We start from the raw sequence: 27,296 nt of genomic DNA, 5'->3' as shown, positions 1-27,296 counted from the left end.
TGTTTTTCCAGAAAAATAGAAATTTTTTCGGGATTTATTATTATTAACATGTATTTTTAGAGCACCAACATATTGCCCCGAAGCTGCTAAAAGCCCAAATCCAAAAATACTCCAGCAAAAACCCTGTTGAGGTCATGCATAAGTCAACTGGAGATGTCCCTATCCCAATTTGAAGATATCATGGTTTGCGCTAGGTTTAGACTAATAATATGAAAATACTCTAGCTAAAACCCAGCGCCGGGCCAACCCGGCTCGGCCTGTGTGCGCACATGCATGAAAAAAGGATGTGGCATGAATGGAACAGACCGCACACACCGGCTACAGCAGCGAGAGGGGACCGGACTAGGGGTTAGGAGAAGCAGAGAAGGTGCGTGCCTGGTGCCCCCCCCCCAGCTTTGCACCCTAGGCATGTGCCTACTCTGCCTGCCCCTAGTTCCGGCCCTGCTAAAACCTGTGGAATTCACGTAGAAGTCATGGCAGAGGCCCCTTAAACCATCTGAAGATGTTTTTTGCCTTTATGATTTTCAGTTTTTTATGGTGGTTTTTGCTTGAAAATTCATTCAATTCGAGGTATTCAAGGTTTTTTTAGCTGATAACTCGATCAATTTGAGTATTTGAGTTTTCCCCCCGATTGCATTCAGTCGAGTTTTTACATTTGGATTATTTCATAAATAAGTAAATATTTGAGTTTAATCGAGGTAGAAAAAAAACTCGACCTTTGATAAATAACCCCCTTAGCATGCTAAACTGCATCTCTAGTGGAAGAGCCTGCTGCCATTTGGGAACCCTGATGGAGAAAAAAAAAGCATAAGAAAAAAATATCCCAAAGCTGCAGCTAGAGGTGCAAAATTCATATAGTTACCCAGTATATTTTAAGGGAAAGTTCACTCGGAGCTCACCTCCAAAGTAAAGTTTAAATGCATTTAAGAAGAAAAGAATCCGTATAGCGGAGAATTACTTAAAAAGGGGGTCTTTTAGGGTATATTAGGTAAAACACACTTTATTTATACCAAATTTAAAATACACATACTGTACATATTAAAAAACTGGACATAGCAGGTTAGGTGTAGCATCAATCCCTTTTTTACTAAAGGTAAAGGTAATTAATTGAGTACCCGGGTACCGTTAGGGATTCAAAAAAAGATTTCCATACAAATAATGCTAGTAGGTGAAAAGTATTGTTCAATCAGAAATTTATGCCCAATGCCCCAGTTGCCTTCCAGCATAACCAAAAATAAATAATTTCAGGCTACAATGAAGGCAATGAAAGCAACCACCTGCCACTGCACAATCTTTTAGTCCTCACCTTAACATTGCTGCGAGTCCACCCCGATGCGCATTTCCCCCAAAGGGGATCAACACTGATGGACATGCTCCACTGCTGATGTGCTGGGGAGAATTGCCCCCCATACCTGTCTGTTTCTCAAAAAAAAATTGTATATATCTATATATGCACATACACACAACAGACAGCACCACACGGGGAGAGTTACTTACTAAAATTCAAATTGATCTAATTTTTTAAATAAAAAAATCCACAACTGAACTACCATACCCAATTTTACCTTATTTCTTTTAAAAAATGCTCAATGTAATCAGTGTAATCAAAATTTAGTTTGGCTAAAAACGTGATAAAATCGAGCCAAACCCCAAATTGTACGATTTTTTCTGAGTTTTTTTTCCCTAATCAGAGTTTTGCCTGAAAAGTCTGAAATGGTAGATTTTCAGGCTAATTACAGCTCAGACCACAGAAACTTCAAAATAAGATAAGGACCTCTGCCATTGACTTAAACACAACCTTGCCAGGTCTGAGATGGTGGCTTTTTAAATTCGGGCTTTTTGCTGCATCAGGCTTTAATAAATCTCGAAAAATTCAAGTTTTTAAAAATAACCTGAAAAATTTGAGTTCTGTCCCAAAAAGCCAGACAGGAGTTTAGTAAATAAAACCTATAAAGTACAATCACCCTGGTGCCCGACTCGACTATATTCAACTATATTCAGTGGATGTACAAAAAAAACTACATTCTATTTCCTGTTGGGACCTACTGTATATCAATATCATACCAATATATATACATATATCAATATATATATGTTAAAATGTGAATTTAAGGGCCAAAGCAGGCAGCATTATTACCTGTCACAATAATTTCATCCTACAGTGTTAAAATGATAACCATCAATTAGACAGCAAAAAGGACAGATAGTGCCCATCCTGTATAACACTATTAGAATATTTTTTGATAATCGTAGCTAAGAATCAAAGCATATTATTCCTGCCCATTGCCATCAATTTTTCTTTCCTTACCCTACTTCAGTTGCATTTTCAGTACTCTAAGCAAACATTAGAAGCTTAGTGATAACTTTCTACCCTTCTTCCTGTCTGGTGGAATTCCTCAACTTCCTTTGTGTTTATAATCTGAAGATGAATCTGATAATCCTATTGATCAAAATAGGTATGGGCAATCAAAAGAAAAATGCACCAGCATTAAATTAAGGGCCATTTTGGTTTTCAAAAAAATTATCATGAAAAAACAACAATCAATCAATACCAGAAAAGAGTTAAATTTACATATTTTAGTGTTTTCTAACCTTGGATTGCACAAATCCAAGCTATGAACGGTAATAAATACACCCCAAGGAGGTAAGAATGCAGTCTGGAGTTCTAAGTTTGTATAAATGAACTGAAATGTTTAATTACAAAAAAATATAATTTATAATGTATTGGCAACCTTTTTCTTTTCTTTTTTGCATTCTTAAATGTAGAGAGTGATATTCTGAGACAGTTTTAAGTAGGTTTTAATTTTTTATCACTTGTTTTTTATGTGTTATGTACCGGATTTACATAGCAAGCGCCCCTAAACTCGCTGCCGTTCATTGCCCCCGTCCCCTCCCCTACAGGCAAAAGTTTCACCATCGAGTCTGGAGTACTGGGGATTGGTGCACAGAAAATTTTAAAAACTATTGTATCTCCTGCGAATCACAGTTATTCTGAACCCATGCTGGTGATGTTGCGCGTCATGTTGCCCCCCTAAAATTCTGCTGTGGCCTTTCCACAAATCCGGCCCTGGTTATGTAGTTTTTTACTCATGAGCTCTTGAATTTGCAATTTTAGCAATCTGGTTGCTAGGGCCCAACAATGCAATGATTTGAATCATGAATAGTAGAGGGCCTGAATAGACAGATGAGTAATAAAAAGTAGCAATAATTTATAATAATAAATGAATATTCAAGTGTTTTCAGACTAAACAAAAACTAAAACAATTGTAAAATGAGTTTTTTGATAAATTGGGCTCATTGTCCATATTAGCAAGATTCCTTTTATAGATAGAAAATGTGTGGTTTACTTTAAAAAAGTATATAAAAAAACGAATATAATGTATAGCTATTTCTTTAATATGCAAGCTTTTATCTTTTTTTCCTAGCATAATTTGGCCTTCTCTCAGAGATTTAGTGTGGAATCCAACAAATAATTCATAAATCTCATTCATATTCCTACAAATCACTTTACTACATATTCCCCTTAGTGGTGCTTTTAGAAAGGCAATGTAACAAGGTCTTGATGTATTGCTTTAAAATAGTTTTACTACATATTTACCAGACATGCAAATTCAAATAGCAGAGTCATAAATCTTAGAATTTTTTATTTATATTCCTGTTATAAATATTTTGTGCTGATGTAGTGTTTTCTTTTCATCCTGGATCATTTTCATGATAAACAAAAAGCAAAACCTAAAAAGGCCAAACAGTGAATTAATTCAGATATAAGGGCCTATTCATGAAGCCTTGATTTTTTATGGTTGAATTTTTTAACGGGAAAACTTAAATTTTTAGAGGAAAAACAAATTAGAATTTTTCGAGATTTATTATAAGCTGCTAAAAATCCAAATTCTGAAAATACTACAGCTAAAACCTGTCAAGGTCATGTAGAAGTCGATGGCAGATGTCCTTTTTTCAATTTGAAGATGTTTCTTGACATTGTGATCTGCTTTGGTTTTCATATGTACAGGTATGGGATCTGTTATCTGTTTATATGTAACATTTGGGGTTTTCAGTCAACAACTCAAAAAAAAAAACTTATGATTCAGGCATCAAATGCGAAAAAGTCATACAATCTGAATTATTGCACGATATTGTTGAGACTTTTTCCACACCTTTTTTTAACAGATTTTCTGATAAATGAGTTCAATTCATGGATGGGAGGAGTTAGGTCAACTTTGTTTTAATAAAAAAATGGGATAAATTTGAGTTTTTGTAAATACCCCCCATATAGTATCCAACCATAATAATTTTATTTATAATTTGAATAAAAACAAATCATACTTTATGAGAACTATTAAGCATTTTTTAAAGATGATCTGGGCTCTCCATGAATTAAGGAAGATTCATTACTAATGAAAAATTTTTCGCAGAAATGTTGGATTTTACAGGTTTTGAAACCACGATTAAACTCACAAACTCTAAAACCACAAATGTCATAACATTTATTAAAAAATCCAAACAACAAAAAGTATGAATGGAAAATAACGCTGAACAATGCGCTAAAAAATATGTATACCTCAAATTTGAAAAATTCACATTTTTTGGACAAATCCTATCGAAATAAAATCCGAAAACCTCTAAAAGTTATTACTGTGTTTCCCAAAATATACATTAACAGGACAGTGTGCCCCCTGTATTTGCATATATATAATGAAAAGTGTTCCACCCAGTGCTACATTAAAGTAAGGAGGTCAATGCAAAGTCCCTGGCGCTGATTGAATGAATCAAAAAACTTTTGTTTTGAAAGGCATATATGTAAATAAATAACCCCCAGAATGAATCCCCCCGAGTAGGATTTTGAACTTAGCCATTAGACAGATGGGCCCCATCCTCTCTATCTTTTCCATGGCTGCAACGGTGTTGCTTTAAAAAACGCCAGGGCTCCCCTGTACATTGTTTGTACATGAAGCATTGAGCAGCCACTATTTTTTTTTGTTGCATCACATTTGGTTTTAGGCTTCCTGGTGATGATAGCTGGCCATGCACACTGGAAGACAAGTACAGATCAGCTTTGTGTGTGCATGCTTCTGGCTGGATATTGCTGGAAGGGAGCCAAAAGAAATTAGATGTGATTTGGCCAAAAATAGTGCCTGCCAAGCCAGCTGAGCAGCTCTACATTTATAGGCATGATATGGGGGAACCCTGACATTTTTAAAGTATCTCCATCGAGTTTGACTTATACATCTGTCCTAAAAGTTAAAACCCTATGTTTGCTTTGGTTTGGTTAGAGACTTTGTTTTTTTCATTGAGCAAAATACATTTTAGGTGGAGATTTTGCATAAAAGTGCTATGTTAGCCTATGGGGACCTTCTACAACCATTTTCTAAGTCTTTACACATCGAAGCAAAATCGTTTGATTGTACGCTAAAATCGTTTGATAGAGCGATTTTACTTTGATCGTACTCTGGCCAAATTCGGTGAAAAATACTTTGGGGCACATTTACTTAGCTCGAGTGAAGGAATAGAATAAAAAAAACTTCGAATTTCAAAGTTTTTTTTTGGCTACTTCGACCATCGAATTGGCTACTTCGACCTTCGACTACAACTTTGAATAGAACGATTGGAACTAAAAATCATTCAACTATTCGACCATTCACTAGTCGAAGTACTGTCTCTTTAAAAAAACTTCGACCCCCTACTTCGCCACCTAAAACCTACCAAACCTCAATGTTAGCCTATGGGGAAGGTCCCCATAGGCTTTCTAACAAATTTGTGATCGAATGAATTTTGTTCGATCAATGGATTAAAATCCTCCCCGAAACGTTTTTTGATCTAACGATTATTCCTTCGATCGTTCGATCGAACAAATAGCGCTAAATCCTTTGACTACGATATTCGAAGTCGAAGGATTTAACTTCGACAGTCGAATATCGAGGGTTAATTAACCCTCAATATTCGACCCTAAGTAAATGTGCCCCTTCGACTTCGATATTCAAAGTCGAAGTATTTCAGTTCGATGGTCAAATTTTGAAGTATTTTACACTTCGAAATTCGACCCTTGATAAATCTGCCCCTAACAGTGTTACAAAAATGTCAAGAGTCAATATGACTTTAAGCAAGGCTGCATAAAATATGTTCGAGTGTGTGACTTTATCACAATCTATATACTTTTTAAAGTAATAAAAAATGATGGTGCTAGGGTCAGAAGCCTATTTTGAATAGTACTCCAGATACTTAGCCTTTTTTTATTCAGAAAAGCATCCAATCAGCTGGAAAAACTAAATTGCTGTTTGGACCATGTATTGAAATTGAAAAGTATTCTTGAAAAGGTTTTCAATGCCTATTTTTTTATTCAGCTGAAACATTATTATTATGTGTGTGTTTGAGTTTTTATTTATTTCTTTACAGTTAATAATAACAGAACATTAGAGGCAGCATAAAAAGGAAAGCTTTTTCAAAAACGAAAAATAAGACCAATTGCAAATAGGATCAGAATATCTATGTCAAGTTAATATGTTGTTCAGCTAATAACTGCAATATATATATATATATATATATATATATATATATATATATATATATATATATATATATATATATATATATTTATATTTTAGAGAGAGAGAGAGAGAGAGAGAGAGAAATATTTTTCTGTTAATAGCAGTTTCTCTTAAGGGTTGATGTAAATTTTGTTGATACCATTTCTAGTACCCAAGGACATGAATGTCATGTCAGATAAACTGCATGTCAAACTTTGCAAAGATAACTCTCTATTCCCTGCTAAAGGCAGGAAGAGAGGAACAGAAGTAACTAATAACCAGCCCTAACCCTGTCTTTGATTTCCATTAAAGTACTGCAGAATCCCTTGTTAAAAAATACTGTAAGCAACAGAAATCTTCTCTGACCCATTAGCACCTCTGATCTCATCTTGCTTTTGGGTATGATCAGAAGAACAGATGGGGCGGGATTAAATAGCCTTTGGTATAATATCAGCAAACTTGAACTTAAAATAGCTCAATTAGCTTGAAACACTTCTATCAAGTTCATAGAAACATGGAATTTCACAGGAGACAAACACCAGCTGACTCTCCTTGATACAATGAAGCTGATTTGAAGAATCTGTTAATCATGAGAACTTGCATCAAACTGTGCATCTCCATACCTCTTAATTTTCTAACAAGCTCATTTATACCACAGGCACTTGCAGACTGTCAGTAACAAACCGCTTTGTAATGCAAGCATCGTTAGTGTTGAGAGAAACTCAAATCTGATTTTTTTCTGTAAAGCTGTGAATGGGCTTTTAAAAGGAGGAAATTGATACATAGATTTAAAAACTGAGCCTTTTAGTTCAATCAATAGAGCAGGGCTGTATGCCTAATATAGACCTCCCCTGGTCTATGGTGTTTTTAAAGTTAGAATATAACTGCAAGCACACACATAGAGATCCATCTATAAACATTTGAAGTTTTTGAGTATTTTTTTGAGTTTTTGAGTATTTATTAAAAATAATGTAAAACTCTCGAAACTTGAATGTGAGCTTTTTTATGAAAACTTAAATCCTAAAAACATGAAAAAAACTTACAGAAAAAACTAGTGGCGTAACTAGATATTACTGGACCCCATAGCAAATTATTTTTCAGGCCCCCAAAATGTCTGGGGGTTGACATCTTTTACCAATATTTACTGAAAATGTATATGAATTAGGGCCTCATGGGACCCCTATAGCTTCTGGGACCCCCTGCAGCCGCAGGGTCTGCTTCCTCTGTAGTTACGCCCCTTGCAAAAATGCATTCTAGCAAATTGTAAAACAGCTTTATAAACCCTCAATTCGCCTAGGACAACTCCCATTGAATTCTCCATGAACTTGGCAACTTTCAGATGCCAACATTCTACGTTCAAGTTTTTTGAGTTTACAGCTTTTTGAGTTTACAAGTTTTTTGAGTTTTTATAGCTCAACAGTTTGCGTTTTGGTAAATTTTTGTGAGTTTAAGCCCAAAAAAACTTGAATCAAGGTAATGAACATTAATACTTTTGCTCCATAGATTTTCACAAAAAAAAAGGTGAGTCTGAGATATCAGGCAACCGAATATGGTTATATCTGTGTGAAGAAACATTAAGGGCCACATTTACTAAGCTAGAGTGAATGATAGGAATAAAAAAAACTTTGAATTTCAAAGTTGTTTTTTAGCTACTTCGACCATCGAATTGGCTAATTCGACCTTCAACTACGACTTCGAATCGAACGATTCAAACTAAAAATCGTTTGACTATTAGACCATTCAATAGTCGAAGTACTGTCTCTTTAAAAAAACTTCGACACCTACTTCGCCACCTAAAACCTACCGAGGTACAATGTTAGCCTATGGGGAAGGTCCCCATAGGCTTTCTAGGCAATTTCTGATCGAAGGAAAATCGCTCGATCGATGGATTATAATCCTTCGAATCGTTCTATTGAAAGGATTTAATCGTTCGATGGACTGATTTTTCCTACGATCGTTCGAACAAACAAATTTCAGTAAATCCTTCGACTTCGATATTCGAAGTCGAAGGATTTTACTGTGACGGCGAATATCGAGGGTTAATTAACCCTCTATGTTCAACCAATAGTAAATGTGCCCCTAAAAGAATAATAAAAAAAAATTAATAAATATCTATCTATCTATCTATATATATACACACACACACTTTGGACTATTAGATATACATACTTATTTAATATATTAATTTTACAATATACATATGGTGCCACGCATGGACCAAAACTGAAATCTTATTTTCTATAAAAATTTCTTTTCAAAAATTGCTTTTGTAGAGCCAGCTTTAACAGCAATAAAAGATTTAAGCCTTTTGGAGTAAATGTTACGTTTATTGATTGGGATTAATTTTGAGCAATTCTTTCATGCCGATTTGCTCCAGGTTGTTCGAGTTTGTCCCATGTTGTTCAGGTTTTTCATATGACACACATGAGCCTTAATTAACAAATAAAATATATACATAAATAAGAAAAACATTGCACTGAAATTACACTCAGCAACTAGGACACACTTTTAAAATGAATGTTCATTTTGAAATAGCAAGTTAGGAAGAAGAATTTAAAAAAAAAAAGGAAAAGATGACCAGTTGATTTTCTTTAAAACAGGATATAATTAGCTTTTTAACTTTTCTACATGCTATTAATTTATTTAATTCAAGTCATTTTACAAAAGTCTTCTATTCTTTCCAACAAAGAGCAAAGCCCTGATGCATGTGTCTTAAGATCTATCAGGCGTGCAACTGAAACTGCAAATGTAAAGCATTGAAAACCTCATACCTGTAGCTCATCTTTTACAGAACATTTTTACAGAAAATTACACTTTTACTTTGTACTTTTTTCCCCCTGATTGAACTGTAGCTCTTATGGTTTCAACATCTACTTTCCCATTATCAGCATTAAAAGAACATTATATAAAATATAGGAGGGACATGAAACGGCTGAAAATGAGAGCGAATATCTCTGCTAAGAATACTTTGAATGTTATTTTTGCTAGGTTCAGATTTTCTATCTTAGTATCATGTTCTGATCTGCAAGTATGGACAAAAGTAGGCTACTAATTATCTCCAAAACACAAATATTTGAGATTTATTAAGCACATCTATTATGTACAGGTATGGGACCTGTTATCCAGAATGCTCGGGACCTGGGGTTTTCTGGATAACGGATCTTTCTGTAATTTGGGTCTTCATGCCTTAAGTCTACTAGAAATTCATGTAAACATTAAATAAATCCAGAAGGCTGGTTTTGCTTGGAGTCTATTGGAGACAGCCATTCCGTAATTTGGAGCTTTCTGGATATTGGGTTTCAAGATAAGGGATCCTATACCTGTACTAAGTATACTATCCATTCCATATTTTGGTCTTTTTAGTTTCACTTTTTAATGTAGATTATGTGCATGCTATTTATTCAAATGCATCCATCTTTATTTTATTCATAGTTCTAATGGAAAGTCTGTGTCATGGTCTGAACCAGGTGGAAGACAAGTACAGAAGGGGCAACACATGTGGCACAGACTATCGGTGCATGTGAAGAGCAAGGACACAGGATCAAATCAGACAGCTGTGATCAAGCCTCTAACCAAAGGATACCAGGCGCAGAGCAAGAGTCTCACATTTTCAGATACTAGTACTAACACACTGTACAACGTGGAAGAGGAAGATGAAAATGAGACAGGGAGATTCAATGCAATGATGAGCAGTCCTACAAGTATGCGATTAAATGCAACTCGTTCTCAAGAATTTGATGAGGGGTCAATGTGCTTATCAGAGGATGTCTCCAAAAGCCTGCCTTTACAAAAATCTATCATGGACCAGCTTCATGGTGTGATAGATAGATTCTCAACCGGCATTCCAGACCTCAACTCTGTCGTGCCCATGCCGGGTACAGAAAATGGAGTTGGGTCAACATTTTCATCAAAGCATCCACAACAGCAAGTGCTTCCATTTCAAACGGTGACTTTTAATGAAGGTATGGATTCGCCTGTGGTGGAGTGTGAAAAGCTAACCCTAATTCACAATTACATATATGATAGCACAGATATGCCTGATGAGGAACTTGTTTCAAATAAATTGATTTTGGAGGATTCACCTGCTTTAACACCACCCTCACCTTTCCGGGATTCACTAGCTTCGGGGAGCTCTCTGCAGAGCTCACCTGTCTCAGAATCTGTCCTTTGCACTCCTCCTAGTGTTGCATATGCTTCAGTTATGTTGAGGGACTACAAGCAGGTCTCATCAACTTTGTAGATAAATATATTCTTCTGAAACAACACTATGAAGCACCACAGGGCTTGCCTCATGGCAATACGAAGAACAAAAATCATATGTAATGTAAATCATTTGAAAAGCAAATAACAACTGTCATGCACTAAGGTGATTTTCTGTATATGAGGGCTTCACGTTTGTTTTCACATCAGTTTTTATCTACCATGTAACACATTGCAGTTACGTGCAGTATTTATCAAGTGCACTGTAATATCTGCAAGATCTGGATATTGTAAATAATCAAACAACTTCATGGCACACAATATTCTCCAGATCCCCTACCTATTGAATGCTAACAAGAGCTAAGGGCCAGAAGTAATGTAAATTGTATATTTGAGGCTATAACCTTGGTTAGAGAGTAAGTATCGGGGTTAAATAACAAAATATGATTTTACCAAATTAGAATTTTTAAATATTTTTATTATCTAATTATTTTTAAAATAATTTTTTTGTGTTCTAAACAAGGTGTTGTGTTGTTCGCTGCAATTATCTGAAATGCAATGAAATGCAGCATATTCCCAGTGTTGCTACAATGTCACATGTAAGTGACCAAAACCTCACATTACATATGGTTTAATCACTTGAACTAATTGTCACTAGTAAGTCCTGTTGAGTGCTGCAAGTTTTACTTAATATACACATATACTGTAAATATAAGTACCAAGAGGTGCACTCCCTTAACCCAATAGGACAACTGCCTGGTTGTAAATGAAGACATTTAAATATAAAAAAAAATAGCATTATTTTCTCAAAAAAATGTATTTAGTATATAGTGACCTATAGGCACAGGATCGAATTTCAATTTAGAGTTCATGGGAGTTTTTAAAATTCCTATAAACTCCCATGAATTAGAAATTCAACCAATTGAAATGTATTACTAAAATTGAATTTTTTAAACTCGGATGAATAGATGAACCACAAGGTTTTAGGAACAGCTTCAGAAAGAACCAGCAACACAGGGTTATTTACAATAGTGAAAAAAAATATATTTGGTAAGGCATGCATAGCCAACGTGACGTTTTGGTCCCTGCTGGGACCTTTCTCAAGGCCTTACCAAATATATTTTTTTCACTATTGTAAATAACCCTGTGTTGCTGGTTCTTTCTTAAGCTATACCTAATCTTAACCATGCAACTGGGTGATGTTCAGAAGTGGAGTGCCACCCATTCTAAAGACTATATATATATATATATATATATATATAGATATATATATATATATATATAGTGAATGGAAAAACCGGCACTCACGATATCTATATATATGTATATATATCTATATATCTGAAATGCAATGAAATATATATATATATATATATATATATATACATACACACAGCATAAACTAGGGAACTATTCACACAAAATACAATCTCGGACGATGCATGAAAAGTAAAAAAAAAATCATTTGCTTTAGCAGGGATTGCTGATTTCCTATCTGGTTTTAAAAACTCAATTTTGAGTTAAAGTTCACTGCTTAGTGAGACCAAGTTGCATATGCAAAGTGCTCCCTTGCTTATACCCACAAGACACACTAACTGACCATTTGCCACTTTGTTTAGGAGAAATCGACATATGCAGTGTAACCATTAGTGTGGGAGGGTGCTCAGTTTTTATTTCCATATGGCAAGCAGAATGTTCTGTACATGTGACTTGGCACTGCCAAACAGGTAGAGAGATACAAGCCAAGGAGAAGAGAACTGTGAAGTGAAAGGGAAACACTGGTGTAGGGGGTCTTTAATTGCACAGAATTGTTGCACAATGTCATGGACTGTATGGCAGCCTCATTCTGCATTTAAAAGCCATACCATAGTAGAATTTATCCACTTGACTGCATTAAAAACTATTTTCAGCCTGTTAAAGACCAGACTACCAGTGCCATCAATATAACTTTTTTAACGTTCTTATTCATCTTTGCGTTCTGGTTGGTTTTTAGCGATGCTGATACATTGATAATGTTTTGTTTACACTCTATGTAAACTTGAACTTGACTAGGATAGAAAAAGTACGCATGTTCTACATTTCCACAAACTGTGAGAATATTTTATGTTGTTTATGTGAGAACAAAGGTTATTAGACACTGTGATCCTCAAGAACCGCATGCTTCTTCTAGCCTAAGAAATGTCTCTGCACTGGATGTTCCACTTAGATGGGCCTGCTGATGTCAGTATGACGAAATGAAATCTGCTTAGATGTTGAATAACCTCGAAATTTTAACCTTTGGACAGCCACTGGAAGCACTGTCTAGTAAAATGACATGCTTATGTTATTTAAAATTGTACTTAACCCTTTTTTGTGCTTACTTTTAAGGAAGGTTCAAGTTATAATAAACCTAAAACAGAAGAAGTCAACATTTGAATGGAAATATAGGTTGATTTATTTGTAATTCCTGTAATATTTCCCTCTGGCTGAGGGCAGCATAAAACCTGGGAACTAAAATCAAACAAACTACAGTATGTCCCAAAAGATTAATTTTAAGTGGTGAGAAGTTGACTGACCCAATGAATAGCTTTACTAGAATACATATGGTGTAAAGAACATATCTTAATAGCATCTGTAAAAATATGTATTATTAGAATATATTATTATACAAGTATTTGGTCTGTCATGGTAGCCCTATAGCTCCTTCAGGGGAATGTAATAAAAGTCGCAAAGAGCAAAACAATTCACACCAATAAGACTAAAAATCCACATCTCGCAATGTAATATTGTTCCTTAAACTGTTATTGCATTGCAAATTTTAATTGCGCATTGCGAATTTTAATTGCGCACTCATAAGAAGTGCTTGAAGGTGTCGTAATCTTTTGGAGCAACCATAACGATTTTTTCAGTAAGAAGTTTTATTACATTGACTGCGCATTGGCGCAAATTATAAAATTCGCTAAGTGGTCGCTAAACAGTTTCCGGGCTCGCAAAAGCTATATTAAATTCGCACAAAGCAAAATTTGTTCACGCAAAGGCATAACTTTTCGCATGGCGAATAGTTTTTCCGTTAGCGATTTTTATTACATTCCCCCGTTTGTATTCTGAAGGCTGCGGCGCAACATTACAAAGCCTCATTATTTATTTCATAATACTTCCTAATTCCAGGGTTCCAGAATGTAACAGGCTAGTCCAAATCATGATGGCAGCTGCTGTTATAATTACACTACATATTAAAGATTACTGGCTATTGCTGGGGGTGCCAGTGGCAGGAGTAATCAGTGCCATGTTAGACTGCCATGCAAGTAATCTAAATAAGAATGATGTGAAAACCACTAAAACATTCCACTTTGGGGAAAAATAATTTTTTAAAGGCACAAGGCCACAGATCTATTTTTACATTCTGGAAAAAATTTATTTTAAAAATGTCTATTTAAAGAGAGAATATAATATTTAGAATAAAACAAAGAGAATGGTATTTAACATGTCACTTGAAGAGACATATTTTTTTTTTAAAGGTTGAACCAATAATTACATATACTAAACTAACAGAAGCTAAGCAAATTGTTTAGAGATTTAACATCACTGTGGAAGCAAAGACTAGAATTGTTATATCAGTATTATTTTTGTATATAAAAAATAACTGCCATTAAAGCGTTCTTTCAAAGGGGAAGAAAAACAGTTTTTTTGTTTTATTATCATATTATAAGATGTGTATTTAGGGCCAGTTTTGGTTTGAGGAAGATAAGGGAAACTTTGAGGGTGTTACTTCAATTGCTATTTTGTCTAGAATGTTGTCAGCTGCTGAATACCAATAGCTGAAGGATTCCCTCTGTTGCCCTGATTATATCTAACATGTTTCTTCATTAATATTTATTCATATGCAGCTATTACATCTTTCGATGTATAACAGAGTTTTGTATGCTTTATAATATCAGCCATCTACTAACAAAGATTCTTTGGTATATTAAAAGGGTGTTTGCAATAATTGTGCATAATATTAAAACAAAAAACTTTAGAGGTGTATTGCACATACCAGTATTTATTCTTAACGTTATGCTGTAACAACAAACAAAATAATGTATAACATTTTTAATCTGTTTTGATAATATTTGTTGTGTAAGGTTATATTCTTTCCCTACGGTTATATGTGAAGCAAATTAGAGAAAAAACAGACCATTTACCTCAGTGTTCAGATTTTTGACTTATTGTTTTTTGTTTTATTTCCCAAAGTTGCATGTTTTGCCTTCTCCTTTTTTGTATTTAAAAAAAAATGGCCCAGTAGTGTATTATCTGTGCTCTGCCAAGGAAACTACTGTACAGTGTTGCTGGTGGCATTCATTGTTGCGATTCTCTATTGCCTTGCTATGCTAATAAAGTATTGGGACCGCAATGTCAACTATGATGTTTGAGCAATGGAGAATGAAATCATGGCTGAAAACATTTACAGCATCACTGAAATGTAACATATCAATGCTGCCATTTATTATGTCAATGAATGTAACATACTTGTATTACTAACAGAATAAAATTTCAAAATACTGTATATTGGATTTCAATTGCTATGGTGCGTCTGCATTCATTTATAATCCAGTGTTTGTTTCTGCACTCCATCAAATTTACCAGATTTAAAGCAAAATTGAGTTTACAAATTTGTTCTTCTGCAAAACAGCAGAAGAACAAATGGTGGCAACAATTTAATGGGAACTTCCTAGTTTTTGAAATCAGAGTAGCAAATTCTACTGCGAAATTGAGAAAACAGGAGAACTATTGAAAAATGTTTGGTGTCATTTATCAAGCTTACCTCTGATACAACAGAAAAAGTAGTGCTAATTAGTGTCCATAAAAACGCCATGTAGAAAACATTTGCACTATGTATAGATATCATAGAAGTGCCTATTTTGATTAAAGGAACAGTTCAGTGTAAAAATAAAAAATGGGTAAATAGATAGGCTGTGCAAAATACAAAATGTTTCTAATATAGTTAGTTAGTCAAAAATGTAATCCAACTTCCTGCTTTTCGGCTCTCTAACTCTGAGTTAGTCAGCGACTTGAAGGGTGGCAATATGGGACATAACTGTTCAGTGAGTTTGCATTTGATCCTTAGCATGCAGCTCAGATTCAGAAGCAAACAGTTATGACCCATGTGCCCCCATTCCTCAAGTCACTGATTAGTTACTGCCTGGTAACTAATCAGTGGCACCAAGAGAGCTACAAATCAGGAAGTTGTGTTGTGTTGTGTTCTGTTACACATCCAGTCACACATTTATATTATTTTGCACAGTCTTTTTACCCAGTGTTTATTTTTATACTGAAAAATTCCTTTAAGATGCAGGTTCTTTACACCAGTCTTTGGGTTAGCTCCAGTGTTTCCATTTCACTCTGAATAGCCAACTCTTTTGTGCACAAAGGATGGTTGTGTATGAGAATGACTATGACAAATTGCAAGATGCCCATAGCACTTTACTCCTAGTTTACAGGTGCAAACTGGTATTGACAGTAGCAGAAAAATTTTGTGGCACGATAATGCAATTTTTGAAAGTTTGCTGCATTGTTGATGAACAAAGTTTTACCAGGCATTAACATTGAGTTCAGCAAGCAATACAAGTTCACGACAGGCCTACCTGCTTATTATTTTGCCCATTATGACAGAAGGAGGGAGAGTGTTTAAAAAAGGTCTTTTTGAGCATATGTGGTAGAAGCTACAAAAACACGATGATGCAACTTGCCGATATTTGACACGGGAAAGCAGAATGAAAGAAGATGCAGATGAAAATACACACCTTGAGCATGTGCCCATATTTTTTTAAACAGACACCACAATACAGAAATGCAGCCCTGAATCAGCTGACTGCAAATATTAATCAAGGATGTAGTTATTTGATGCAAGGATTTCAAGTTACAGTGATTTGTATAAAGGACATGTTAAGCAGTCTGTAAAGACTTTTAATTGATTATTAGACGTAGAACTTTATAACCATAGAAATGCAATTGACAACAGATAGAATCTAAATCCCCCCCCCTTTAAATTTGTGCATTCTCTTTTACCATTTTGCTTATATCAATTTCCTGCGAAATATTCAGTATATTGCTATGAAGCTATTATATGATCTATCAGATCATCTTTAAGATGATTTGCATTTTTAAACAGGTTTTTTTTTATTATAGTGACAAATGATACAGTAGGCTTAATTTTTTCTCATTCTCTTATCGTTTTTGTTAGATATAAATGGTATGCTAGTGCTCTTCCTCAATCTAACATTTTTATCCTTCTGCAAACAAATCAACCATGCTATTTGTCAATAGTGCGTTGCATGTTGTTTTTTATTTTAAAATACATTTTATTTTGCACAGCCTATCTATTTACTCACTTTTTATTTTTATACTTTACAATTCGTTTAACAATGGCTATCCATTACTATTAGATATACAGGAAAGCTGGGATCCTGTTGGGGTCATAGGACAGGGTTTTTTCTACTTTGAATAACCTCACATTTATTTATAAAAAAATTAAAGCTGTAATGCATAAAATCTTTGAAAAAATCTTGAATACCTTGAATTTGTGAGTTTGCAAACTCCTAAAAACTTGAATCAAATACATAGTTTAAATCTTGCCTAAGACAACCCCTATTGACTTTGACATGACATTGCAATATTTTAGATGTCGAAAAAGTTTTACATTCAAGTTTTTCTAACTTAATAAATGCCTGATTTGAAGTTATAATTCAAGGTTTGAAAGCAAGCAAACTCAAATCGTGGTAAAATCCCAAATACAAACATTGATATATCAGCCCCATTGTTATGACATTTCAAATATTGTAAAAGTATTGTCCTGTGTTTGTATAAGAATTGTATTTTTCAGGAATAGAATACTTTGGGTTTGGACTACAAAAAAAGTTTTTCATACAGGTGAGTGAAAGACTATTTTTAAGTACTTTGCTGGTTATGTTTTTGTACATGTTCACAATATTATTGCCTCCACTCATTGTTTCTACAATAGGCCATAGACCTAGTTTATATATGTGTGAAACTCTACAACCAGTATGTGAACAAGCTTGTTAGGTTTTTTTTCATTGTTCCTTAGCATGTTGGTTATGCTTGTTTAAGCAAGGCAAACACTAACAATGGGCTAATACAAGGGGAATCAATCAAAAATGTTGCTGTTGATTTTTCTTTCTAAATTTTGAGCATGAGAAATCTTGCAGCGCATTTGTTGATTTTTACTATCCTTGTGGCTTGATTTTTCTTGGGTAAGCAAATGTCCAAGAACATTTTTCCGTAAGCAAGGATGGATGATTGTCACTTATTAAACAGTGTTGTCATGCAGATAAATGCATGGAGAACCTCAATACACAGGTTGATAAATAGGCTCCTTAGATTAGTTTAACTATAATCAGATAAAATATGGATTGCCTTTGTAGAGTACATGATGCCATAATCATCCGATAAATTCTATTTAGACGATATGGGCACCAAGTAATGATAGAAAAATAGTTTGTGAACCAGCCCTCTATCAGTGAATTACTAGTCTTTATGTAAACTCCCTTGTAATTCACTGGAAAACAATCATCTGTGATGCTTTATGAATATTTAAAACCCTTAGTGAATAGTTTTTGTGTCTAAAGCATATAATGTTGGATTGAACCACTTTTATAATGAACACAGACATATGGGGGCAGATTTATCAAGGGTCCAATTTCGGAGTAGAAAAAGCTTTGAAATTTGACCATCGAATACTTCGACTTTGAATATCGAAGTCGAAGATTTTTTACATCGAATTTGGCCATTTGCGGTCAAAGTAAAATCGTTCGATCCGATTTGAAGGATTTCATCCATTGATCGAACGATTTTTCTTCGACTTCACAAAACGTAGAAAAATGCTCTAGAAGGACCTCATAGGCTAACATAGCATTTTCGGCAGGTTTAATTTGGCGAAGTATTGGAAAGAGACAGAACTTTGATTATAGAATGGTCGAATATTCAAAGTATTTTACTTCGAATCGAATTCGAAGTCGTAGTATCCTATTCGATGGTCGAAGTATCCAAAAAAATACTTTGAATTTTGAATTTTTTTACTTCGAAAATTCCCTCAAATTCACTTCGACCCTTGATATATCTGCCCCTAATTGTACTGTATATGGTAAATTAGATACCATAATAATATTAAAGTTGACAAGTTTTAAAAACCTGGCAAGATTAGCACTCGAGCATAACTTTGCATTATTCAATTTGAATAATAGATAAATATTTATAACACTGAAATACCTTATTTTGTTACACCATTCTACCCCATGTTTCATTTCATACCTCCATCTCTTTTCTTTCTTTTTCTTGTCACTCAGTGCAAATCTCTCCCACACATTGTTTTTTAAATGATCCCACCTACTCCAATTTCCTAACCATCTGCACTCTTTTCAACTCTCTAGCTAACACTCAGATACTGCATATTTTTTTCCCTTTGCAAGCTTTTTTTAATTGGCAATCAGTAAAAGCAAAGAAAAGGCCACAATGAATGACATAACATTGCCAGATACACTGATTGAAAAAACATATACCTTATATGAACATTTTTATATAAATCATGTTGTTTCATTTGATAATTACCTCATATTTGTCCATGTATTCTTAAATGTATCTATTTTATTCATGACCACATGTGAATTTTGCTATATACTCTTCCTCTTATTCTACTCATCCTTCTCTTGAGGAAAATGCTCTGTATATAACTTGCCTAAACTTATAGGAATGTTTGTGTTGGCTTATTTCTCACCCATCTCTTATCAAAGTATACAGCATTGTTAATTCTGTCTTTCCGCTTCCTAGTGTACCTCACAACTTCCTCTGTGCATGGCTGCATATATTATGCATATCTGTGAAAAGGACTGGAAATTCTCTGAGAGCTTTACCTTTAGTAAAAAGTCCAGAGAAAAGTCAAGGTAACAAAAGCCACAAAGGGCATGGTAGCAACACCAATAAGGAAACAGTGGCTATAACATATCAGTAGTATTTCCATCATGAATAGACTTGTTGTAAAGATATAATTTACATAGCCATTCTATACTTCATAGAGATACTTTCTGTGAGCTTACAGAGATAGAAGTTATTAGTGCAACACTAATACTACAATATTATTTAAAAAGTGGCTTATTACCTCCTAAAAATGTTAAAAAAAAATTAGGAGCACATCATTCTGAAAGTGAATTTACTGATTTAACTAATTCTATAAAATATATTTTAATTTCTTTTTCTGTGAATTGACTTAAATGTATTACATGTCACATGACTGTGAAGAATGTGCTTAGTGGAGAACCAAACCCTTAATTATAAAAACCCCTACCCTACATAGACCCCATCCCTCCTCCACCCCAATCTAGGTGTTACCCCTGCTTACCCCTCGGTGCAGATGCTGTGCAGCGGAGTTCACGGGCGCCATCTTCTTCTCTTCTGTAATCTTTGGGTCTTCTTCCGGCACTTCAGCAATTTCCGTCACTTTCAGTGCATGCGCAATTGTCGCAAACCAGAAGATTGTGCCAACTGCTCATGCGTCAATATGCCGCACTCTACCCAAAGATTACCAAAGAGAAGAAGATGGCGCCCGTGAACTCCGCTGCCCTGATTCTGCACTGAGGGGTAAGTAAAGAGTATGGGGCATTAAGTAAAGGTACCACCTAGGCTGGGGGAGGAGCAGGGAGGGGGTCTATGTAGCAAGGGTTTGGTTCTCCTTTAACTGTGCGTGTCATACTCTGCCTGCCCTGTGCTCCCTGTTTGTACCATACTCTGCCTTCCCTATGCTCCCTGTGTGTGCCATAATCAGCTTGCCTTATTCTTCCTGGGTGTACCATACTCTGCCTTCACTATGCTTCCTGGGTGTGCCATACTCTGCCTTCCCTATGCTCCCTGTGTGTGCCATACTCTGCCTTCCCTATGCTCCCCAGGTGTACCATACTCTGCCTTCCCTATGCTCCCTGTGCGTTCCATACTCTACCTTCAGTATGCTACATGTGTGTGCCATACTCTGCCTTCCCTATGCTTCCTGTGTGTGTGATAATCTGCCTGCCCTACACTGACTGTAAAACATGAGCCTGGTAGGGTTTGTTCTGGGGGGTTGTTAGCATTTAGAAATTTTTGTTAGGGGCCCCTAAGGAGTTTAATTACTGTATGTGCTGGGGGATGCTGCGTTATAAACAGAGAAGGAGAAGGCATATGGATTTAAGGGTATATTTTAATATGAATAAAATTTTCACATATGAGTTATATTCCTGCAGCAAGAACCAACCATTTCATCTTTTGGTGTGTTACCACCATTAATGTGGATATGGTCTTAACATTTCTTGTGGTAACATGAGTGTGGTTTAAAAACAGGAAGTGGACAACACTAGCTTCCATTATTGGCCCTCTACCATATAGGACAGAAAAATTCTGGCCCTCAGTACCACAGAAGTTGGACAGCAGTGTCCTAGATAAATTTGTATTTGTAATGCAGATGGTTCTTTATACACATCCTTCACTGTATCTAAAATGTTGTGATTGAATATTTCTTGGTGTTTATGTGTGTGTGTGCTACACCATCCTTGGTCCAGTGCCCACCATCCACAACTTAATTTAGCAACTGAAACTGGAATCAGTGGTAATGGGCAAGACAGCCTGCAGATGTCACTGCCAAGCTACAGTGCAATCTCACAAATACTGTGGGGAGTATTGTTGAGAGTGGTAAGTGCCATCTTAGGTCAATTTTTACCATATGAATGCATAGACACACACAGGTACCATAAAAAATATTTGTAGACAAAATAAAAATCTTTAAAAATGTTTCAATCATAAATTCATTTACACTATTTGATTGTATCTATCTTTTTGCTTTAATTTAAGTGAGGTGTACTCAGCTATCAATAGTACTTGGATTCCAGGATGATAGCACATATAAATTTGTCTTTAAGCACTTAGCTAGAAGCTAATAGTTTGACTATATAGGCAAATATTTTAAATGCCAGTTAAATTGTCCTTGTTTTATATTTTTTTGCAGGTATAGACAACCAATACGGCTGTAACAACCCAACCCCAAAAAAATTAATAAATAAAGAACCTAGAGAGCAATACAGTAAATTTTGAGCTCCACATTTATTGGGAAATGGTGGACTATCTTTTTTATTGTTGAACGTACATTTCCGTTTCCGTTATCTGGAAACCAGTTATCCCCTATAGAGGCCATCCCCTATAGAATTCATTTTATCCAGATAATCCAAAATGATTTCCTTTTTCTCTGTAGAAATAAAAACAGTACCTTGTACTTGATCCAAACTAAGATATACTTAATCCTTATTGGAATCAAGTCAGCCTATTGGGTTTACTTAATGTTTACATGATTTTCTAGTAGACTTAAGGTATGAAAATTCAAATTGCGGAAAGATTCAATATTCTTTTTATGTGATTGTTATGGTATGTTTGTGAAAGAGTGAAGCATGTCCATAGGAAGGATAGAGAGAATGCTGAGGACCTTACACATGTTACACTTATATTTACACAAGGGCACCAGAGCAGCTAAGAGGGGTCTGCATCTCTCATGTCATTAGCCACCCTCCACAAACAACTAAAGGTGGCCATACACGGGCCGATAAAAGCTGCCGACAGACAGAGTCGGCAGCTTATTGGCCCGTGTATGGGGGCCCCCGACGGGCTTCCCCGATCGAGATCTGGCCGAAAGTCGATCGGATGGGGTTAAAAATCCCGTCGGATCGCAGCCGCATCTGTTCGTTGATGCGGTCCCGCGATCCGACCACCCGTTTGCGAACGTGAAGGATCCGATCGTTGGGCCCTAGGGCCCACGATCGGATCAGCCCGATATTGCCCACCTCAAGGTGGGCATATCGGAGGGAGATCCGCTCGTTTGGCGACATCGCCAAACGAGCGGATCTATCCGTGTATGGCCACCTTAAGACTAACATGTGCCCATCCAGACAGGTAACCACTGTCTGTTGCTGTTTTCATTATTTATTATTTAGTATTATCTTTTTTGTTTGTTAATTTGAATTAATCTTGATAATAGGATAGAATAGCTAGTAAGTTCTAGTGCATAAATAATTTATTTGTGGAATAATAATGGTTAAAAAAATTATATATATATATATATATATATATACACACAAAAACACTCAGTTGAACATTTTAGGACTATCAACTATAATAATGCACAAAACACATCAAGTGAAATTGCCTTGCTGTATAATTGCACTGTTACATTTTGGCTCTCAACTTCATTAGCCAATGCAAAATATACACACTGCAGTGGATGTCAGTAATGCTATAATTAAATCTGACTTTTCCTTTTGTTTCGGTTCACTTTTTAGTTTCTTTTGTTCTATGCAGCCAGATTGGGGGGGAGGATTTACAGGATATTTTAAGAAACCACAGACTGTGAAAATGAATTAAAATAAAAAGTCAATATAGGAAACAAAGAGAAATATTTGTGTGGATGTAGCAACTCTGTTGGTATTTATTTGGCAATAGTAGAGGAAACACAGTTGATGTAAGTGTTAATATACTTCACACATGACATACCATTTATTGGAATAACCATTGTTTACCCACACTCTAAGATGATATTCATACCTACCCTGGAACAGTCTAAAAAAGAAGTAGTCAGTCATATTGTGCCTCGATTAACAGTATGCAGGTGCATTGCATGTTCTCTTTTCACTTCTTCTTCCTAGTTCCTGCTCCAGTGGAGCTTACAAACTAAGGTCTTTGCTACATTCACACACAGCAGGGTCAATTTTATCAGGCGTCAATTAATCTGCCTGTATGTTCCTCTAATGTTGGAGAAAACCCAAAAAAGCATGAGGAGAACATATAAACTCTTGAGTGCAGGTTTATCTGGGTCGGTTTGGGATGACCAATTGCCCTCCCCAAGGCAGGTTGCCGGCCAAATTCACCTCCTGCCCATACACTCCCCATTCTTTTAGCGCCATTCAGTGCTCCACATGTATTGGGACTACACTTATTTATATATTTGCACTCACCCCTCCTTCTCCAATGATGTCAGACAAGGGGTAGGGTGGACGTGGATATATAAATCAGCACATTTATCTGGGGGTTTTCAACCCGTGCATCACTACTAAGGACCCCAGCACTGCATGTCAGAAGTGCTACCCACTGAGCTAGTGATGTGCAGGTCAGGAAAAACTCAACCCACACCAGACACTAGTCTGCAAACCCTTAACCAACACTCGACCCAGATGCTAACAATGTTGTAGGACCTGTGTTCATTCCATACCTGCATTTTCTCACACCATATGCTAGTTCTGTGTGCGTGCCTCTTTTTCCAAGACAGGTACTTCCCCAGTCATACCTGCATTCTACCCTAACCTGCAACGGTTGGCTAAATTTCATCCCAAACTTGTCCAACCAGCTTGTGGGTTTCAAGTCAACGCACATGTCACTACAGCCAGTCACTGTGCTGCCCATGTAATGAATCCTTGTTCATGTCCCTTAATATACATTTAGATCAAAGAGTAACCATAACCATAGAATATGCTGTATTGTTGAGGTGGAATTTTTACGTTGTAAATTCTAGAGTTGAAAGGGGGTTATCACTTCATCAATACCACCATGTTGACCCTTCCCCTTCAACAATAAGTTGTTGGTGAAACATTTCCTAGCATCTCTCCTTAATGTGCATAGATGACAATCCTTGTAAAAGTTTTTTCTACACTAGCTTAGCTGCCCTGTTGCATGAACTGTCAAATTTGTTACTTGTAACAGAAAAGAATGTGGTTTTGTTGTTGAATTTTAAGAGCCACTAATTATAGGAAAGACATGTTTAAATTTACAGTCTTTAAACCATTCATGCAAGAATTATGTTACATGTAATTATATGTTGGTTTAGTAAAAGTCCCTGTTAAACCATCACAGTTTATTAGCTGGATTAATTTAGTATATGCATATGCACCATATGCTGTAGTACTATGTAAATAAATGAGTATTCTTATCCCTGAAGACCAGCTGAGGATTTACTAGAGTGCATGGTACTAGCAAAACATGAGACCAGTCAGCAGTGCAGTGATTTGTCTGACAAGCACGTGCTTAAGTAGTGAAAAAGCAAACAATGGTCTTTTAGCAGACCTTATTCACTGATGTGAAAATCCTTTGTCAATAGATATAAGGAGTGTATGTTTAGAGAATAGCAGAAGGACATCTATAGACTCCCTGAAATTGTAGCAAACCTCACTCTTATGAATGGATTCTCGTGGGCATTTTCTAAATTCCAACAGAAACACAAAATAACTGTTAATTCAGACATAGAAGCTGCTTTGTTGAAGTGATTGGGAGGGGGGAGCCTTCTTACAGCTTCAGACCCAGCAGTGTTGCTTCATCTTAACTCAGTGAAAAATGGCTGTAAATTAGAGGGGAACTTATCTGTTTGTTATTTGTTTTGGGTATCAATTGAAAATGCAAGAACATGGCACAATTCACAATTCCCATTTGCTTTGAAAAGGCACAATTTCTGAATTTAACAAAACTCCAGAAATCACCAAGTGTGCCGTTATCCTTAATTTTTGATGCTATGAAACATCAATATTTATGTATAAATAAGGTTTACTTTGCACTTCTGTTGTTTTTTACATTTTGAGCATCTGATTATTTCATTCAGTTTAAATGGATGAACATACTGTAGCTAGGCAACTAGACATTAGAACTGACCAATAATCGCAATGAGGAATGCAGATACATATATAACACTTACTTTTGCCTTATCTATAATAGCAATGTGTCCTTTGCGCAAATTTTAGTACAGTAGAACTACAGGGCTTTTGATTTTGACACATAATATAAAAGTCACTAATTCAGATTACATTTTAGTAATCACCCCTGTAGCATCAGCTTTTATGACAGATACATTTAGGACAGAAGCAATAAAATCTTAAAGTGAAAGCCTTTTTTACATTTAAAGTTTCCATATGTTGATCCAGCGCTTACAAATAAACTATCTCTTGGTAATTAAAATGCCCTATTTTATATGAAAGAGATTTTTATTTTATAGTCCAGTAGTGAGCTATGCATGGCATTTGACCCTTGTGTATCTTTCTGTGTCTGAACGCCAGCCTCTATATTTTACACAGCTATGCTATGTAATTTTTTTTTGCCTTATTATGCTTGAATGGACGACCAATGGCTACACAGCAGCTTATTTATATATAATATAGTAGCAGGGTCCGACTGGGCAGACGGGGGACACCGGGCAAAAACCCGGCCATTGTGGGCTTCGACGTCCAAGATTCAATCCCACCTGCCTGGCCTGCCTTGTGTTTTCTCCCTGCCCCGACTGATAGAAGAAAATTGCAGGTATGTACTGGTTGTGGCAGGGTGGAGGTGAGTTGCAGGAGGCTGCAGAAGGAGGGCCCTGAAGTTCGCTGGGGTAGTCAGGGGCCCTGGAGTGGGTGCATGCGGGCCCCTGATAAGGCAGCCCAGTGAGCCCAGACCCCCCCCCAGTCTGACACTATATAGTAGTGCTACTGAAGCAAGTGCCCAGTTTTTTGTTCAGGGTAACAAGACATTTTATTTAATCACATTTGTTGGTGTTACTATTCCTTTAAATTTCTGATGGATGATTTATGTCAACCCCAGATTAAATTCTTATCATCAGTCCATAGAACAATGAGCACATGCAGTGTCATTTACACGTAAAAAATGGCTTAACAAGACAAAATTTATGATCTGGATGATGTACATCTCTGTGGGTATAAAAATTAGCCTACCAAATAGAGATTCCTGGACAGAACTGCCCTCTGTTTATTCAGCAGATAATCTTACACCAGGTAGGTAAAAACAAAGGTCTGTCTGTCAAGTGAACAATAAAGATTCATCATTATCCAACAGCAACAATAAATACTCCTGAGGAAAAGATAAATGATCTCACATGCACCATAAAACCATCCTGAACAATGTACAGTACAAGGTATATTAGAAGGACAATTGTACTATTGGGTTTGGCATTATACCTGTGCTAACACTGAGGTATTTACAGAGGAATGTCAAAATGCATCAAGGAGACCTGAATTAGCAATGAATGGTCACATTGTGTTCCTTTAAGTACATACAAGTCTGCTGATAAATAGACTGAGGTACTTGAGCACTAATGCAGGGCCTTGGAAACAAAGATATCCTGCCAGTGCAAAAAATCCTATGATATACTATGTACACTTGCCCTTAGGGTGGTGGCACACAGGGACATTAGTCGCCAAGCGACAATGCGGGCTACTAATCTCCCCGAAACGCCTTACTGCCGGCAAGAATGTGAATCGCCGTCGGAGTGGCATAAGTGTCATGAATTTGCCCGAAGTTTCCTTGTTCCTTTTTATGAAGATGCATCAATACTTTTAGAACAGATGTGTTTAATGAAGCAATCCCAACAAATTAAAGTCCTCTTGATGGCTTAATTAACCATAAGATTCCTGTTGCAACATGCCATTTTCACCCCTGGAAGCATTTCCTAACTTAGCGCTTGCAGTATTTAGTAACCTTTATCTGTAGTGTTTGTGCATTTAATCAAGGGAGCTGCTGCCATGAGGTAAGATGAGAAACTTGCCTCAGATGGCAGCA

The 27,296-nt window shown here is 36.0% G+C and overlaps 1 protein-coding gene across 3 annotated transcripts in view; it reads left to right on the top strand.

The window, feature by feature from the left end:
• LOC108716694 (metabotropic glutamate receptor 1) overlaps positions 1-11,758 on the top strand; it is a 215,031-nt gene extending 203,273 nt beyond the window's left edge. For 2 of the 3 annotated variants that reach the window (XM_041562730.1, XM_041562729.1), the window contains exon 9: positions 9,954-11,758. In XM_041562730.1, the coding sequence (XP_041418664.1) occupies positions 9,954-10,761 (808 nt within the window). In that variant the 3' untranslated portion in view covers positions 10,762-11,758. The remainder of the gene's footprint in view (positions 1-9,953) is intronic. The other variant, XM_041562731.1, reaches the window with a different exon arrangement.
• The last annotated feature ends 15,538 nt before the right edge of the window (positions 11,759-27,296 follow it).

The sequence above is a fragment of the Xenopus laevis genome, chromosome 5L (genome assembly GCF_017654675.1).
Source record: "Xenopus laevis strain J_2021 chromosome 5L, Xenopus_laevis_v10.1, whole genome shotgun sequence".
NCBI lineage: Eukaryota > Metazoa > Chordata > Amphibia > Anura > Pipidae > Xenopus > Xenopus laevis.
This window is presented reverse-complemented; position numbering and strand designations above follow the sequence as displayed.